The sequence below is a fragment of the Schistocerca gregaria genome, chromosome 9 (assembly GCF_023897955.1).
Source record: "Schistocerca gregaria isolate iqSchGreg1 chromosome 9, iqSchGreg1.2, whole genome shotgun sequence".
NCBI lineage: Eukaryota > Metazoa > Arthropoda > Insecta > Orthoptera > Acrididae > Schistocerca > Schistocerca gregaria.
Genome location: NC_064928.1, coordinates 34,389,057 through 34,408,337, shown reverse-complemented (window position 1 = coordinate 34,408,337; position 19,281 = coordinate 34,389,057). Strand labels below are relative to the sequence as shown.

The following is a 19,281-nucleotide window of genomic DNA, read 5'->3' as shown; positions in this document are numbered from 1 at the left end:
AATGTTGTTGCATACATAGCAGGATTCATTGTGCGTAAATTGACTAAGTCAGTACATTGTGTAGAATGTGCAAATTCCTTGTGTGGGGCAGTGGACAGTGACATTGGACTAATCAAAAGAGAGAGTGTGGGAGGTTTAGTTACGCCTTCTGCTGACATTATTAAAAATTGCAAAGCTGCAGAGCAAGCTTATCGGTTGCAACAGGCGAAGGGGATGTTGATTGTAGTGTTTTTCAATCCATCAAAGAACATATTATGGACTTTGAGCCCACAGAAATGCTGTAGTTAAATCAATTTTGAGTATTTTAAAATTAGAAATCACCATTTTGGAAAGTCTGTGGCAAAAACATTCCAGAAAGGTTGTGTCAGGAGTATATGCACAAAAACTGTGCTGTTTAAGGGACATTAAATATTCTATGCCTTATTTCTATTACATTAGAGTTAATAATTGCCAAGGTTATGTTGTGTATTATTATTAATGTTTGAACCATGTCTACACAAAGTAAAGAGGTATCTGGAGTTCTTAGCCTTTCTAAGTGCCTGTACTGCATCCACAAAGCCTTTTTCAGTATATGATTGGACTTTACTTCTGTTTTCAGACCAATTGGATTCATTTGTTTTATGTAAACCTAGATATTCTTTTGCTCTTAACAGAATATATATTTATGTACTGTCTTTTTTTTTATTTTTTGTTCCTTCTAGGTCTGTATGTTGTGCTGTTAATTTGTTTGGGCCCTTATATTTTTACTTGATTTATTCTCTTGTCAGTGTCTTCTATATCTTTTTATCTGTTTAACACTGTTGTGCCCTTTTACAATATGGGCTTAAGAAATAAATCTGTTGGAAAATATTGTGTTGTAAGAAAGAAAATGTGAAATAAAATTTTGTAAGAAATAAAATTTTGTGAAATAAAGTATTGAGTTAATTTTTTCTGATTGTCTATTTTTTTTCCCCCAAGAGATTTTAATTTTTATTGAATACTTGCAGCAACTGAGAGAAAAGTGTAATAAATTTAAAATGAGAAAAGCACTTGAAAGACTCAACATGTATTTCTTTTCATGTTATCTATGGATACTCAAACCTCCAAAAGTTGTTTCACGTAAAAGTATAAACCAGTTTCTTTATTCTTAGTCAACTGTAGTTGGTGCAATGGATTGTGTTCACTTTGGTAAATTGTGTCTGCTATAGATACGTAATAGCCACCAGGTAGTAAGGATTTGTCAGATGCGATTGTAACACAAAATTCAGTAGGCTCTGAAAGAAGCATGTACAGGTACATATATTTCATTCATATGCAACAGCTTTCAAAATTTACTAAGGAACTTGGTGAAAATGTGAGATTGTGCATGGTGTTGGCAGTGCATGTTTGTAAATATCATTGGAGTGTCAAGCACAAAAGTATTTCTGTTGCGTCAGTTGTTACTGCAATGGATAGTGTTCACCTCTGGCAATATGCATCCACTACAGACACCAGGTACTAAGGATTTGTCGCATAAGCTTGCAATAAGAAATTCGGAATGCTGTTTGAGTGAAGCAAGTACAGGTATATATATTTCATTCATATGCAACAATTTCCAAAATTTGGTAAAAAACATCATGAAAATGTGACATTGTGCATGGCATTGGCAGTTTATGAACTCCAGAGAAAACAGACCTCACTTTTCAGTGTAAGAACAACTTTTCCTATCTGTAAAAGTTACTCCTAAAATTTCTGTTAAAGCGAGTTTTTAAGCTCTATGTTGACTAATTGTCTTCTGCTGCATTTGCAGTAAGCTATTCAAATTGTTCACAAACTGCAATGATAATCATTAATATGTAATTAAAGGGGAGTTTTATTTGATTTATGCCCACATGATTATTATGCAGGGGCAAGGAAAAATTTCATCATGATCCCACACATTGTCAGAACAAAATCAGATCACTGTACAGCCATTATTTTTCTAAAATAAGAGCACCTATTCTTGTTGTACTGAGAGACTGCCAAATGTTTTTGTTTTGGCAGATGAGCTGCAACCTGTTTGTGTCCTGGAAAATGGCTATTAAACTGGATGAGGGTCAGTACAGTTTTGCATTATTATCCCTCAGATAGTTTTCTTAAAAAATTATATACTGTCACAGTTCATTGTGGGAATTATTTTGCAGTTTGTTTCCCCACGGAATGACTATCTTAAGACAGAAGTTCACAAGTGTTTTAACCTTCAAAAGAGTTTTCCTTGAGATTTTCATCAACTGTGAAGAAATGCCTTTTAAAAAATGAAAATAATTGCATAGTCTCTTGGAACTTTTAATATATGGCCTGCCCTGGTTAAATTGAGAGCTTCAACGACTTTCATTTGAAATTTTGTGTGTTTCTTGAGTCATAATTGACATCTTTTACTACGGTGCACAATATTCACTTTGGTATATGCATTATTCATTTTCAGGCACTTAATAGCCCACAGGTAGCAAGGATTTGTATATTCAAGTGAGATTATAATAAGATAAGAGCACATATAGTCGACACATTAAGAGAATTTTTTCTACCTTCTAATACTATTAAATAAATGTAGGCTCCAAAATTATTTTCTGAAACTTGAAAGTCTCACCTTTCATCTAAAAATATTGGGAAATGAACCTTTGAAGTACACCTAAAATTGATACTGAAAAGTTTGGCACCTATAGTTGACATGATTCCCATTTTCTTTTATAAGTGACTAGAGCTCAAAACGCGGCGAATCCAATGTTTAAAGTTTTGACACGAGCCCACTCTTTCTGTTTAAAAGAATTTTAACGAAAATTTACCTTAATTGATAGTTTATGGTAATCTCGTCCCGCTGCGCACCAGAGTGGCGTTCGATGTATTTGTTAGATTTTATAAATGGTACTGTGAACAAATCCAGGTCAAATGTAGTTCTAGCATAATTTTTCGCAAATAAAAAGGAATTTTTGTTGGCAGCGTTTGGCAATCAATTAATAAATGTGGGGGAAATATGATACAAACATAGTATGGCAGACTGCTGATTTGAAATCCCGCCACGTTTTGCCAACAGTCACGTGGTTTATGATGGAGCCACGCCAGCCCTATAGCTTCTGCACAGCAAGGCCAGTCTACTAGTATCGATGGTCGAAGGCTCGCGTCTAATACCTATTGATCCATCAGTAATGGCGGTGTCTGCACTGCGGCACGTCAACAAGTTCGTCGTTTGAAAAGAGAGGGAAGGGTTCGAAGCAGTCGTACAGAGAAAGGAATAAACGTATTGAAACGCTGAGACCATTTGATATGTTGCAGTTTTTTTGGTAAGTGCTTGTTCTTTCTGAGCAACTGCGAAATATTTTGTCCGGTTGCGAAGGCTTCCTTTGTTCTGTTTCGGAGGCATTATGTACTGTTGTACTGCTGGTGATTAAGTAGCAGTTAAGTAGTACAGAAGCAATAGTTACAGAGACAGTAAGCTTAAATGAAGTAACCCAACAGATAACTGTCTAGGACTTCACATACAATGACGCTGCAGTATCTGCAATTAAATTTTGTACGACACATTGGCCTAGCGAAGAGGTGCAGTAGTTGAGTCGTCCATCTCATGAGCGAGGTGGCTGCTTAAAAGCACCCTCATGTCATCTAGTTATCAGTTTACTGTTGTTTCCAAGCCAAAAGCGAAATGGTTAAAAAAAGGGGGGGAGGGGCACCGTCTGCGATGTGGTAGTTTGCGCATGTGCAATTCATTGAATCTTAAAGTGGAGCTACTTTATCGCTGGGGAATAACCTTGCTCGAACTCTGAAAAAAGATTAACGCAGCGTAGCACCTATTCTAATAAACATTCCTGAACGATTTTGATTTCATCGCTTCTACTAGCTCATATGTTTTGAGTTATTCCGTCATTCGCTATCATGGACTTTTCTGCTAAACATATCTGTACTACAAAAGGAGTTTTACGAGCAAAAAACTACTTAGGCCTAAGCCTATGGTAACTGACGTTCTTTTATGTGTAGGAATTAGGTTTTGTCTAATTTATAGGCAAAAAGTTGTATTGAATAAGTTGTCACTGTTTGATCCAAAGCAGTCATTGAGGTTATTTCCTCGGAAAAATGGTGCAGCTTTGCATCACTGCCAAACTGGAGCGTTTTCATTACTTTTGCATTATACTTGGTTCGGCGTGGGTTAAATCTTATTACAGTGAAAATAAGCATTGCTAAGAGATTAATGGTATTACAGTATGGTGTCAATGCAAATGGAATCTAGTGTCTCAAAACGTTCGTTTACTGTGGTCCTATAGTGTAACATAAGAAATTTCAAAGAGGGTAACATTGGAACAATCTATTATCCTGTCTTAAAATAATGTTTATGGCAAGCACAGCAAAGTAATGTTCCAGGGGCTACTTTGCTTCAATTTTGAAAATGTAATATTTCAAAGATAAATCTTTGATGTCTTTCAAACCATACAACTCCCAAGTTGTGATACCAACAATGTGGGAAAAGATAGTGCTACTTACCGTAAAGATGACATGTTAAGTCGTAGACAGGCACTAGTAAAATACAATTACGTGTAAGCTTTTGCTCACAACCTTTGTCAGAAAAGACACATTCACGCCATTGGTTCACACAAGCAAGCACACCACACGCACACAATACCACCAACTCTGGCAGCTTGGACCAGACGAAAAAGGCTGTAACCAATGGCTTATGTAAAATTGTCTTAATTGTGCCTGTCTGCAACTAAATGTCATCTTTACAGTAAGCAAATATCATTTTTTCCCCCTCCATTGCTATCTTTGATGTCCTTGTTTGTTACTATATGGTTTTTACATTGTTTTAGAATAGACCAACCTCAGTTTCAAATGTCATTTTACAGAACTAGTATGCATTACATGTCTTTGTTTGAAAAACTGTCCAAAAGTAGAGCAAAGTAACTCTATTCTATAGAACCTGTTCAATTGCTTGAATTGTACAGGGTGTTTCAAAAATGACCGGTACATTTGAAACGGCAATAAAAACTAAAAGAGCAGCGATAGAAATACACCGTTTATTGCAATATGCTTGGGACAACAGTACATTTTCAGGCGGAAAAGCTTTCGAAATTACAGTAGTTACAATTTTTCAACAACAGATGGCATTGCAAGTGATGTGAAAGATATAGAAGACAATGCAGTCTGTGGGTGCGCCATTCTGTACGTCGTCTTTCTGCTGTGAGCGTGTGCTGTTCACAACGTGCAAGTGCGCTGTGGACAACATGGATTATTCCTTAGAACAGAGGATTTTTCTGGTGTTGGAATTCCACCGCCTAGAACACAGTGTTGTTGCAACAAGACGGAGTTTTCAACGGAGGTTTAATGTAACCAAAGGACCGAAAAGGGATACAATAAAGGATCTGTTTGAAAAATTTCAACGGACTGGGAAGGTGCTGACGAACATGCTGGAAAGGTAGGGTGACCGCATACGGCAACCACAGAGGGCAACGCGCAGCTAGTGCAGCAGGTGATCCAACAGCGGCCTCGGATTTCCGTTCGCCGTGTTGCAGCTGCGGTCCAAATGACGCCAACGTCCATGTATCGTCTCATGCGCCAGAGTTTACACTTCTATTCATACAAAATTCAAACGCGGCAACCCCTCAGCACCGCTGCCATTGCTGCACGAGAGACATTTACTAACGATATAGTGCACAAGATTGATGACGGCGATATGCATGTGGGCAGCATTTGGTTTACTGACGAAGCTTATTTTTACCTGGACGGCTTCATCAATAAACAGAACTGGCGCATATGGGGAACCGAAAAGCCCCATGTTGCAGGAACAGCTGAAGCAGTACATCTCATCTGCATGTGAAGCCATTCCGCCAGACACGTTGTCAAAGGTTTCAGGTAATTTCATTCAGAGACTACGCCATATTATTGCTACGCATGGTGGATATGTGGAAAATATCGTACTATAGTGTTTCCCAGACCGCAGCGCAATCTGTTGTTGACAATTGTAACTTCTGTAATTTCGAAAGTTTGTCTGCCTGAAAATGTACTGTTGTCCCAAGCATATTGCAACAAACGGTGTATTTATATCGCTGCTCGTTTAGTTTGTATTGCCGTTTCAAATATACCGGTCATTTTTGAAACACCCTGTATTTTTGCTGCAGCATATGTGTAACCCTTCAGTATCTTCAAACTGAGCTAAGCATTGCAGATATGTGGTTACAGTATTAAGAGTGTCAGTAGGAAAATGTACATGTGAAGTATGATAACTTTCACAACTTTTTGAAATGACTGTAACACTGGATTTTAGTCTCCAGCTACAGATTGCTCCAGTAGATGCTGTACCAGCACATAAATGAAGCAAAACCTGAAGACAGTTCTGTATATTAATAAAAGAAAAGCTTAGACACTGTGAGCATGTGCAGTTGCTTGACACACAACACTTTAACTTTTTGTGTCAAAAGAATCGTATAAGCTGCCATAATGCTGACCAGTCAATGTATTCTTTATGTCAGTTATAACAATATTATGAAAAGGATAGTTCATCAAGGAATAATGGAAGCATCCAATTCCACACCTATGCTTTGACCAATGACGTCAGTAATATAGTGGAAACAACCATAACAAACCAACTCCCATACCGCTCCTACGACATCATCACGTAAACGTGACAACAAACACGAAAATAGATTTAAAAAAACACCAAACAGATATTCCTCCAAAAAATATAATGGAAACTATCGGGACAAGTGGGATAAATTGGGGGTTTTTGGGAGGGACAAACTAAGTACAAACACACGCCACTCCACCAAATGACAAGACCTGACAACCTTCCCAAATTCCACTACACACAAAATCCACTGGAATCGATCACTTCCATTGACCTATATAGGTCAAAGAAACAACAGATACCACACTATAAATCTCAAAACTTTTACCACCCCCACACTTAATCATACCACAAAAAAGGCCAAGAAAATCAAAATTGGAATCAAACATTTCCCTTGGCCTATTATCCTTGAGATCTCCACAGATAGCCGTCCCTGGTCAGAGACACCGCATCTTTAGTAAGTGAAAACTGTTGTCAGTCGTATCCGTACCTACAAAAAACATAAACAAAGCAATTTACCAAAATTCACCCACGACAAACAGAAAAAACTACAATAATGTCGACATAACAAAACTAAGATTGTTAACTCGCTGAAAAATATTCTGCTGAAAGCACAGTCACCACCGATACCACACACGTGTGAATGAACCCCACATAACACACTACCCATAAACGCACCACCAGAGAGAACCACCTACCACAGCAATACGCCACCTAGAAACACGCCACACACGCAAACTGAACCAAAAACATTCCCTAACACATAAACACACCACCAGAGAACATCACCGATCACATCAAAATGACACCTACAAACATGCCACTCTAACAAACTAAACTCCATGCTGTCGTGACGTCACACACAACAGCCTTAGGTCACAGGTCAAGGCCAATGGGTGATTTTTTTGGTCATCAGTCTACTGACTGGTTTGATGCGGCCCGCCACGAATTCCTTTCCTGTGCTAACCTCTTCATCTCAGAGTAGCACTTGCAACCTATGTCCTCAATTATTTGCTTGACATATTCCAATCTCTGTCTTCCTCTACAGTTTTTGCCCTCTACAGCTCCTTCTAGTACCATGGAAGCCATTCCCTCATGTCTTAGCAGATGTCCTATCATCCTGTCCCTTCTCCTTATCAGTGTTTTCCACATATTCCTTTCCTCTCCAATTCTGTGTAGAACCTCCTCATTCCTTACCTTATCAGTCCACCTAATTTTCAACATTCGTCTATAGCACCACATCTCAAATGCTTCGATTCTCTTCTGTTCCGGTTTTCCCACAGTCCATGTTTCACTACCATACAATGCTGTACTCCAGACGTACATCCTCAGAAATTTCTTCCTCAAATTTAGGCTGGTATTTGATATTAGTAGACTTCTCTTGGCCAGAAATGCCATTTTTGCCATAGCGATTCTGCTTTTGATGTCCTCCTTGCTCCGTCCCTCATTGGTTATCTTACTGCCTAGGTAGCTGAATTCCTTAACTTCATTGACTTCGTGACCATCAATCCTGATGTCAAGTTTCTCGCTGTTCTCATTTCTACTACTTCTCATTACCTTCGTCTTACTCCGATTTACTCTCAAACCATACTGTGTACTCATTAGACTGTTCATTCCGTTTAGCAGATCATTTAATTCTTCTTCACTTTCACTCAGGATAGCAATGTCATCAGCGAATCGAATCGTACCATTGATATCCTTTCACCTTGTATTTTAATTCCACTCCTGAACCTTTCTTTTATTTCCATCATTTCTTCCTCGATGTACAGATTGAAGAGCAAGGGCGAAAGGCTCCAGCCTTGTCTTACTCCCTTCTTAATACAAGCACTTCGTTCTTGTTTGTCCACTCTTATTATTCCCTCTTGGTTGTTGTACATATTGTATATGACCCGTCTCTCCCTATAGCTTACCCCTACTTTTTTCAGAATCTTGAACAGCTTGCACCATTTTATATTGTCGAACGCTTTTTCCAGGTCAACAAATCCTATGAACGTGTCTTGATTTTTCTTTAGCCTTGCTTCCATTATTAGCCGTAATGTCAGAATTGCCTCTCTCGTGCCTTTACTTTTCCTAAAGCCAAACTGATCGTCACCTAGCGCATTCTCAATTTTCTTTTCCATTCTTCTGTATATTATTCTTGTAAGCAGCTTCGATGCACGAGCTTTTAGGCTGATTGTGCGATAATTCTCGCACTTGTCAGCTCTTGCCGCCTTCGGAATAGTGTGGATGATGCTTTTCCAAAAGTCAGATGGTATGTCGCCAGACTCATATATTCTACACACCAACGTGAATAGTCATTTTGTTGCCACTTCCCCTAATGATTTTAGAAATTCTAGTGGAATGTTATCTATCCCTTCTGCCTTATTTGACCGTACATCCTCCAAAGCTCTTTTAAATTCTAATTCTAAGACTGGATCCCCTATCTCTTCTAAATCGACTCCTGTTTCTTCTCCTATCACATCAGGCAAATTTTCGCCCTCATAGTGGCTTTCAATGTATTCTTTCCACCTATCTGCTCTCTCCTCTGCATTTAACAGTGGAATTCTCGTTGCACTCTTAATGTTACCACCGTTGCTTTTAATGTCACCAAAGGTTGTTTTGACTTTCCTTTATGCTGAGTCTGTCCTTCCGACAATCATATCTTTTTCGATGTCTTCACATTTTTCCTGCAGCCGTTTAGTCTTAGCTTCCCTCCACTTCCTATTTATTTCATTCCTCAGCGACTTGTATTTCTGTATTCCTGACTTTCCCGGAACATGTTTGTACTTCCTCCTTTCATCAATCAACTGAAGTATTTCTTCTGTTACCCATGGTTTTTTCGCAGCTACCTTCTTTGTACCTACGTTTTCCTTCCCAACTTCTGAGACGTCCATTCCTCTTCAACTGTGTTGCGTACTGCACTATTCCTTATTGCTGTATCTATAGCGTTAGAGAACTTCAAACGTATCTCGTCATTCCTTAGAACTTCCGTATCCCACTTCTTAGCGCATTGATTCTTCCTGACTAATGTCTTGAACTTCAGCCTACTTTTCATCACCACTATATTGTGATCTGAGTCTATATCTGCTCCTGGGTACGCCTTACAATCCAGTATCTGATTTCGGAATCTCTGTCTGACCATGATGTAATCTAATTGAAATCTTCCCGTATCTTCCGGCCTTTTCCAAGTATACCTCCTCCTCTTGTGATTCTTGAACAGGGTATTCGCTATTACTAGCTGAAACTTGTCACAGAACTCAATTAGTCTTCCTCCTCTTTCTTTCCTTATCCCAAGCCCATATTCACCTGTATCCTTTTCTTCTACACCTTCCCCTACAACTGAATTCCAGTCACCCATGACTATTAGTTTTTCGTCCCCCTTTACGTACTGCATTACCCTTTAAATATCCTCATACACTTTCTCTATCTGTTCATCTTGAGCTTGCGACATCGCCATGTATACTTGAACCATCGTTGCTGGTGTTGGTCTGCTGTCGATTCTGGTTAGAACAACCCGGTCACTGAACTGTTCACAGTAACACACCCTCTGCCCTACCTTCCTATTCATAACAAATCCTACACCTGTTATACCATTTTCTTCTGCTGTTGTTATTACCCGATACTCATCTGACCAGAAATCCTTGTCTGCCTTCCACTTCACTTCACTGACCCCTACTATATCTAGATTGAGCCTTTGCATATCCATTTTCAGATATTAAAGTTTTCCTATCACGTTCAAGCTTCTGACATTCCACGCCCCTACTTGTAGAACATTATCCATTCAATGATTATTCAATCTTTTTCTCATGGTAACCTCCCCCTTGGCAGTCCCCTCCCGGAGATCCGAATGGGAGACTATTCCGGAATCTTATGCCAATGGAGAGATCATCATGACACTTCTTCAACTGCAGGCCACATGTCCTGTGGATACACATTACGTGTCTTTAATGCAGTGGTTTCCATTGCCTTCTGCATCCTCGAGTCGTTGATCATTGCTGATTCTTCCGCCTTTAGGGGCAATTTCTTACCCCTAGGACAAGAGAGTGTCCTGAACCTCTATCCGCTCCTCCGCTCTCTTTGACAAGGCCGTTGGCAGAATGAGGCTGACTTCTTATGCCAGAAGTCTTCGGCCGCCAATGCTGATTATTTATCAAAATTTAGGCAGTGGCGGGGATCGAACCCGGGACCGAAGACGTTTTGATTATGAATCAAAGACGCTACCCCTAGACCACGGATACTTGATAATCTAGTTTCCCTCAAGTTTTCCAGACTCAACACCTGGTCGCCATTTTTAAAAAAAATTTTTTATGTTTTATTTACTAAAAGCAACATGACCTGGCGGCATCATATCCTTGCCACATTATATGAGTGGTGTCTGCAGGGCCTGTCCCCGATTTTTACCCAAAATTTCCTATCACTCGTATTTTCCGTGACCAAGTTGGTGCCTCCCATACCTCGCCTCCCCCCCCCCCCCCCTACCCGCATCCAGCACCCAACCCCCCTCCCCTCGCCATCTGTCCCCCCCCCCCCCCTCCTCTGTGTCAACAATGACTGTGTACCCCATTGGTTGTAGCCGCCCGACCACAGAGGGATTGTTCTGCTGATGCCTGTGCCATTAACTCCCCACATATGCCAAGGGGTAGATGCCCATCCCCCTGGGGCATCGGGACTCCCAACATAGGCCATCGTGCTTGGTGTCCTTTGCTGGGGCTGAGAGGCGCCTGTGGGGAGGGACCCTAGTGGCAGTGGGTGGCATCAGGCCGGATGACAATTGATGTAGTACATCATCTCTTTCTGGTGGTGAAACACCAGCAGTCTCTAATAGGTTACGAGCTCAATTCAATGCACAGAAGTACGACCCCAAATCGTTTTCCTCCCTGGCCACACCATGGGAGGAACTTCAGACTACGGATGGCAGCAGTTCTTATTCGCCCCAGTACCTTGTATGTTCGAGAGCTGATGGAGGAATCCTTCATGACAATGGAGCCACAGTTTTTCGTTGAGCATTTAGAGGACAAGTTTGGGAAGATGGAGGACTTCTCCACAAGGAGGTCTGGGTCAGTCTTGATCAAAACAGCATTCTCTGCCCAGTCACGGGAGTTAATCGCTTGTGACAGCTGGGGGATGATTCTGTAACCATTGCGCTCCATAAGAGCTTAAATATGGTCCAGGGTAACATATTTCATAGAAACCTCCTTTTGCAGTCTGACGATGAGCTGTGCGCCCATTTAGAGTGGCAAGGTGTACACTTCATCAGGTGTGTCCACCGGGGTCCAAAAGATAATCAGGTTGTGACCTGTGCCTTCATCTGGGCCTTTGAGGGTGATGGTCTACCGGTGTGATGTAAAGCCCTATATCCCTCCCCCGATGTGGAGCTCTAAGTGCTGGAAGTTCAGCCATATGCCTTCTCGCTGTGCTTCCAGCACCACATACCGGGATTGTGTATGCACATCACATCCCAATACTCCATGTGCCTCGCCTCTCATCCGTGTCAACTGCGGAGAGCACCATTCGCCTTGCTCGCCAGACTGCAAGGTTCTCCAGAAAGAAAGGAAAATATTGGAGTACAAGACCCTGGACAGACTGATCTACACTGAGGCTAAGGGAGAATTTTAACGCCTGCATCTTGTGTGTATGAGATCGTGTTATGCTGCTGCTACAACATTTGTGGTACCATCAGCTCTGCCAACTCACGTCACCTCTCGGAGCCGGAAAACTATACCTGCCCCCTTGATGGTGGGGGAAATATCCTTCCCACCTGCTTAGTAACCAACACCCCCCCCCCCCCCCCCCCTCCAACATCCCTCCCCTCCCAACCATCGGGGACATCCGTTCCCATTCTAAGCTGGAAAAGCGTAACTCTTCTTCAGCTTCTTTTGCTAGGAAGTGATCCCTTGGGTCACTCCCTTCCCAGGTTTCTGCTACTGGGAAAGATGACACCTGCCAGTGGCTGAAGACCCAAAAAGTAGCTGGTCGTAGGGCTTCACGCTCATCCTCAGTCCCAGAGACTGAGCCAGTGAAGTCCTCCCAGCCAGGGAAACCCAAGGAGCAGCGAGAGAAATCCAAAAAGAAAACCCATAAGACCAAAGAAATTGCGGTGGCACCCACACTACTGCTAGCTACAAGGTCTGCAGCTGAGGATGGGGTGGAGGTTTTGGTGTCCACTAATGCCCTAGATCTCGCCGGACCCTCAGACACAATGGATATAGACTGCTCACGCAATAAATCAATGGCAGCAGGTAACTCTGAAGAGTAAACTGCTTCATTGAATGTTCCATGCCTTCCCAGTCTCACGGTGTGATGCTCCATTGGAATTGCGGCAGTTTCTTCCGCCGCCTGGCTGAGCTGTGGCAACTGTTAAGCCTTACACCTGCTATCTGCATTGCCCTCCTGGAAACCTGATTCCCAGCAATGCGAACCCCCTGCCCTCCATCGCAATAAGCCCCTTCAAACCCCTCTTGAAGGTGTGGCTGACTGAATAAAGATGACACAGGAAATATCTGTCAGCATTGTGTATCTTCCTCCAGATTGTGCAGTACCCCTGAATGTATTAGCTGTACTGGTTGATCAACTCCCTACACCTTTCCTAGTCCTGGGAGATTTTAATATCCCATAACCCCTTGTGGGGTGCTACCATGCTTAATGGCTGAGGGAGAGATGTCGAAACATTACTGGCGCAATTAGACCTCTGCCTCTTAAATACTCAGGCAGCCACACATTTCAGTGTGACTCTTGGTTGTTACTCGGCCATTGATTTATCAGTTTGCAACCCAGGACTTCTTCCGTCTATCCACTGGAGAGCACATGACGAGCTGTGTGGTAGTGACCACTTCCTCATCTTCCTGTCACTGCCCCACCGTCAGGTACACGGACGTCTGCCCAGGACGTTGAACAAGGCAGACTGGGGAACTTTCACATCTGCTGTCACCACTGAATCTCCTCCACACTGTAACCTCGATGTGATGGTTGAGCAAGTGACTAGCACAGTTATTTCTGATGGAGAAAATTCTATCCCTCTCTCTTTAGGGTGCCCAAGTCTTAAGGCAGTCCCTCGGTGGTCGCCGGAAGTCACTGAAACAATTAAGGAGCGTCAGTGAGCTCTACAACAGCATAAGCAGCACCCTTCCCTGATGCGCCTCATAGCCTTTAAACGGCTCTGTACCCGTATTAGCTACCTTATCAGACAACGGAAGGAGTCTTGGGAGAGAGAAGTCTCGACCAATAGGTGTCACACTCCACCTTCCCAAGTCTGGGCCAAGATCAAATGCTTTTTCAGGTACCAGGCTCCAACAGCTGCCCCCAATGTTAGCATTAATGCCGAGTTATGTACCGATGCAAACGCGATTGCCGAGCACTTTATCCTCGAGCCTTTCGCACACTCAAACAGCGGCTGGAACGGAATGCCGTCTCATTCACTACACACTGCAGTGAATCCTATAACGCCCCATTTACAGGTTCCTCCGTGCTCTTGCACATTGCCCCGACACAGCTCCTGGGCCTAATTGCATGCACAGCCAGATGATAAAACATCTCTTATATGACTAAATGTGACATCTTCTCATCATCTTCAACAGGATCTGGTGCGGTGGCGTCTTTCCATCACGATGGCGGGAGAGCACCATCAGTCCTGTGCTCAAACCCAGTAAAAACTCTCTTGATCTGGATAGCTGTTGGCCCATCAGCCTCACGAACGTTCTTCGTAAGCTGCTGGAACATATGGTTTGTCGGCAGTTGGGTTGGGTTCTGGAGTCACGTGTCTTGCTGGCGCGATGTCGGGGCAGCTTTTGCGAAGCTCCCTCTAACACTGATAATCTTGTGACCATTGAGTATGCCATCCGAACAGCCTTTTCCAGACGGCAACACCTGATTGCCATCTTTTTTGACTTCCATAAAGCATACAACACGACTTTGCGACATCATATCCTTCCCCCATTGTATGAGTGGGGTCTCTGGGGACCACTCCAGATTTTTATCCAAAACTTCCTGTCGCTCCATACTTTCCGTATCCAAGTTGGTGACTCCCATAGTTCCATCCATATCCAGGAGAATGGAGACCCGCAGGGCTCTGTATTGTGTGTGTATCAATTTTTAGTGGCCATTAACTGTCTAGCAGCAGCAGTCGGGCCCTCCGTCTCACCTTCTCTGTATGCAGACAACTTATGCATTTCGTACTGCTGCTCCAGTACTGTTGTTGCTGAGCGGTGCCTCCAGAGAGCCATCCACAAGGCACAGTCATGGGCTCTAGACCACGGCTTCCAGTTTTCAGCCTCTAAGTCTTGTGTCGTGCACTTCTTTCTGCATTGTACAGTTCTTCCAGGACCCAAACTTTACCTTAATGACGATTCACTCTCTGTAGTGAAGACATATAAATTCCTAGGACTAGTTTTTGACACTCGATTGACTTGGCTCCCTCATCTTCGTCATCTTAAGCAGAAGTGCTGGCAGCACCTCAATTCCTTCTGTTGCTTGAGCAATACCAATTGGGGTGCAGATCGTTTTACGCTGCTGCAGCAGCTCTACAGAGCCCTTGTCCCGAATAAACTATCGAAGTGTGGGTTATGGTTCGGCAGCACCTTCAGCATTGCATTTACTCGACCCTGTGCACCACTGTGGGGTTCGATTAGCGACAGGTGCTTTCAGGATGAGTCCTGTGACCAGCGTACTGGTGGAGGTGGTGTCGCTCCACTACAGATAAGACGTGCACAACTGCTCGCCATTTACACAGCACACATTCATAATTTACCTCCCCATCTGAATAACAGTCTTCTTTACCCGCCCGTGGCAGTCCATCTCCTGCATCGGTGGCCCAGATCAGGGCTGACGATTGCGGTTCGCGTGCGGTCACTTCTCTCCAAACTGGGAGTCCTTCCATTTACCACCTCTGCTTGCGTCACATTCACATTCGTCTCCATGGTCTACACCTCGGCCGCAGCTTTGTCCGGACCTTCTGCATGGCCCTAAGGACTCCGTTAACCCCGCTGCTTTCCGCTGTCACTTCCTCTCGTTTCTTGACATGTTCCGGGGCTCTGAAGTGGTTTACACCGACGTCTCGATGGCTGATGGTCACGTTGGCTTTTTATATGTTCATGCAGGACATTTTGAGCAGCACTCCCTGCCAGTTGGCTCCAGTGTTTCTACTGCAGGGCTGGCGGCCATATCTCGTGCTCTTGAGTACATCCGCTCATGCCCTGGCGAGTCATTTCTCCTGTGTACTGACTACCCTCTGGTAGCGTCCATTCAGGAGTCCATCTGTGCCCTGAAACAGTCCCGCCACTCTGTGATCTTTGTGTGGACCCCAAGACACACTGGATTCCCCAGCAACGAACTTTCCGACAGGCTGGCCAAAGAGGCGATGCAGAAACTGCTTCTGAGTTAGGCACCTCTGAAGCTGACCTGCGTTCTATCTTACACAGCAGGGTTTTCCGGCTTTGGGAGATGGAATGGCATAACAGCACACACAACACACTGTCATTAAGGAGACTATGAATGTGTGGAAGTCTTCCATGCAGGCCTCTTGCAGAGAATCAGTTGTCCTCTGCTGGCTCCGCATTGGCTATACGTGGCTAACGTATGGATACCTACTCCGTCGCAAGGCCACTGTGGCTCCCAAATGACAGTCGTCCACATCTTTCTGGACTGCCCACTTTTATCCACCTTGCAGCAGACTTTTAACTTTCCCAGCACCCTACCTTCGGTGTTGGGTGACACTGCCTCAACAGCAGATTTAGTTTTATTCATGAGAGGGGTTTTTATTGTACCAACTAAGGATGAGCATTTAGCCTTCTCTCTGAAAACACTCTCACTTTCTTTGCATTTGTTTAGCTTGGTGGTCGTCTTTTCCCTACATGTATCCGTCTCGCCTTGGCTTTTTGAGGTGAACTTTTTAATGTTTTGCAGAGTGGCTGACTCATCCTCTTTTATTATTGTGATCAGCCAGCCCAGACCATATGCTCTGTTTTAATGCCTTCTTCTACTTTTCCTTGTGGTGTATTTTTTTCTCCATTATTTGTTCGTTCCATTTGGGTTTTTTTTTTTTGGGGGGGGGGGGGGGGGGGTGTTTTGTACCTTGAGCCTTGCTTGTGTCAGAGAAAAGGGACTGATGACCCTTTAGTTCTGTCCCTTTATACCGCAAATCAATCGGCAGTGCCGAGTGAAAATGTGTGTCGGACCGGGATTCGAAGTGAGGATTTCCTGCTTACTAACCTATTGCGTTAACCACTGCACCTCCCAGAGACAGTGTTCATTGCACTTGTGTGGACTGTCTCAGGATGCCCCTCGGTGACCCACATTCCCACCCAGCACCACCTATCCGCAGTCCTGAGCCGTCTCCTCTGTGCTTGCTACTTCGAGATTCTCACAGCAGGTAGAGTGTGATCGTGCATTTTCACTGAATGTGGTGGATTCGTAGCCCATTCTGGTAATTCAGTTACACAAATGCGTGTCTGTTCTTTTGGACATGTCCATATCTGCGAATGTTTTGTGTAGATTGAAGATGGAGCATTGACGTGGATGGTGGCTAGGTGGGAATATGGCTCAACCGAAGGTTGTACAGAGTTAGTCTGTGCAATTATGATAAACACAATGCCTGGGTGATTCAGTGGCTAATGTCCTCCCACTCCACCTTCAACTTGCATAATATAAATCACTACTGGGGATTTCACTTGACATGGTGTCTGCTCTTTTGGGCATGTGCGAAAGATCTTTTGGACATTCTTTCAGACGAAAGAATAGACGACACAGATTCGTATGAAAAAGTTATTTGAAAAATTCGAGTGCTACTTCTCCTGTATTACTTGATTGCTGTTATTATTTGACAATTAAAAAAAGGGTGGTGGTTAGCATTTCAACCCCACACAGAACACTATTATAACATTAATATTATGAAAAAGACAGTTTGCTCCTCACCATATAGAGGAGATGTAGGGGACGGATAGGCACTCGAAAAGTCTGCTGTCCATTTTAGGTTTCAGCAAAAGAGCTTCTTCAGAAATTGGAAAGACCACAACAGCCAGACTGCAGAGACAGTAACCGCACATGACAGTAGTAGCAATCTGGTGTAGGTGGTGAGGCAGCATGGAGCGGTGAAGTGAGGTGTAATGCTGCTTGTTGCAGCATGCGTGGGTGTGGTGGAAACAATGTACGGCTGCTAGATTCAGTTTGGAAGTTTTGGGGGGAGGGGCAGCAGAAAAGGAGAGAACGAGAAGAGTATCAGGCGCATTGGCAGAATAGAAGGCTGTGTAGTGCTGGAATGGGAGCAGGAAAGGACAGAAACTAGTGACGGTTGATGCCTGGGGGGGGGGGGGGGGGGTTATGGAAATGTAAGATGTATTTCACAGAGTGTTTCCATCTGCATGGTTCAGAAAAACTGGTGTTGGCAGGGAGGATCCAGTTGGCGTAGGTTGTGAAGCAGTCATTAAAGTAAAGCACATAGTGTTGGGCAGCATGTTCAGTAGCTGGATGGTCCAGCTATCTCTTGACCACAGTTTGGGAGTGGCCGTCCATTTTTGGTTGTCATGCCGACATAGAAAGCAGCACAGTGGTTGCAGCTTAGTTTGTCGTTCACGTGACTGCTTCACAGGGCAGGAGATGCTTATGACTGGAATGGAGTACCTGCTAATGACTGGATGTGAGGGACAGCTGTTCCATGTATTGCAGGGATATAGGCCGTGAGGCAAGGGGTTGCGAGCAGATGTGGAGTAGCAATGGACAAAGATATTGCCTAGGTTCGGTAGGTTGCTGAAAGCACGGTGGGAAGGATAGTGGACAGGATATTCCTTAATTGAAGATAATTGAAACTGTGGTGGAGAATGTGATTCAGTTTCTCCAGGTGGTTCTGAGTAACAAGGGAAGGACTCCATTGTGGGCAGATGGTGGAATTGTGGGAGATGGTATGTGACTGTAGAGACAAGGCATGGGAAATCTGTTTCCATATTAGGTTGGGAGGGTAATTTCGGTCTGTGTAGGTTTCGGTAAGACCCTTAGTATATTCTGAGTGTGATTGTTCATCATTACAGATGTAACAGCCACCCGTGGCTGTACAAAAGGGACTTCTTGTTACAGAATGGATGGCAGCTGTTGAAGTGAAAGTATTGTTGGTAGTTGGTAACTTCGATATAGATGGAGGTACTGATGTGGCACTTTTGAGGTGGATTTCAACATCAAGGAAGATGGGTAGTACAGTTGAGAATGACCAGGCGAAGCAAACAGGGGTGAAGGTGTTGAAGTTTTCAAGGAATGTGGATAGGTGTCCTCACTCTTGATCCAGATCACTAAGACATCGCAATGAGTCTGAACCGGGTGAGGGACTTGAGGTTCTGGATTGTTCGGAAGGGTTCCTTTAGAATGCCTGTGAATATCTTCGTGTAGGATGGTGTCTTCTGGGTGCCCATTGCTAATTTACCTCCTGTAAAATGATTGACCCAATTGGGGGGGGGGGGGGGGGAGGATTATTGGTTGGCTGACAGTCCTCACTTTCCACAAAAACACTCTGGCTATCAAATTGAAATGTGATAGATTTTCCTTCTTTGATTGTGAAGATCAGTAGTAAATCGTGCAATAAAGTAATGTAAACCTAACACGGGCAATTGGCATCACACGGAGGATTGCACATTGTTGACCTCAAGTTAGCCATTTAAGGGAGTAACACAATATGAACATCTCATCACATTTGCGTTTTGTGCCAGTCTCTGTATACCTTTAAGCATTCATTTGCAGTTCTGTTTTAAGAAGTGTTTCCTTTATAAAACACTCTATTGTGG

At 43.4% G+C, this 19,281-nt stretch overlaps 1 protein-coding gene across 1 annotated transcript in view; it reads left to right on the top strand.

Moving 5' to 3' along the window:
* Window positions 1–3,023: 3,023 nt before the first annotated feature.
* The window catches only part of LOC126291937 (acid phosphatase type 7-like), a 123,218-nt gene continuing 106,960 nt past the window's right edge, over window positions 3,024–19,281 (top strand). The window contains exon 1 of the mRNA XM_049985660.1: window positions 3,024–3,275. Coding sequence (XP_049841617.1) covers window positions 3,259–3,275 — 17 coding nt within the window. The 5' untranslated portion in view covers window positions 3,024–3,258. The remainder of the gene's footprint in view (window positions 3,276–19,281) is intronic.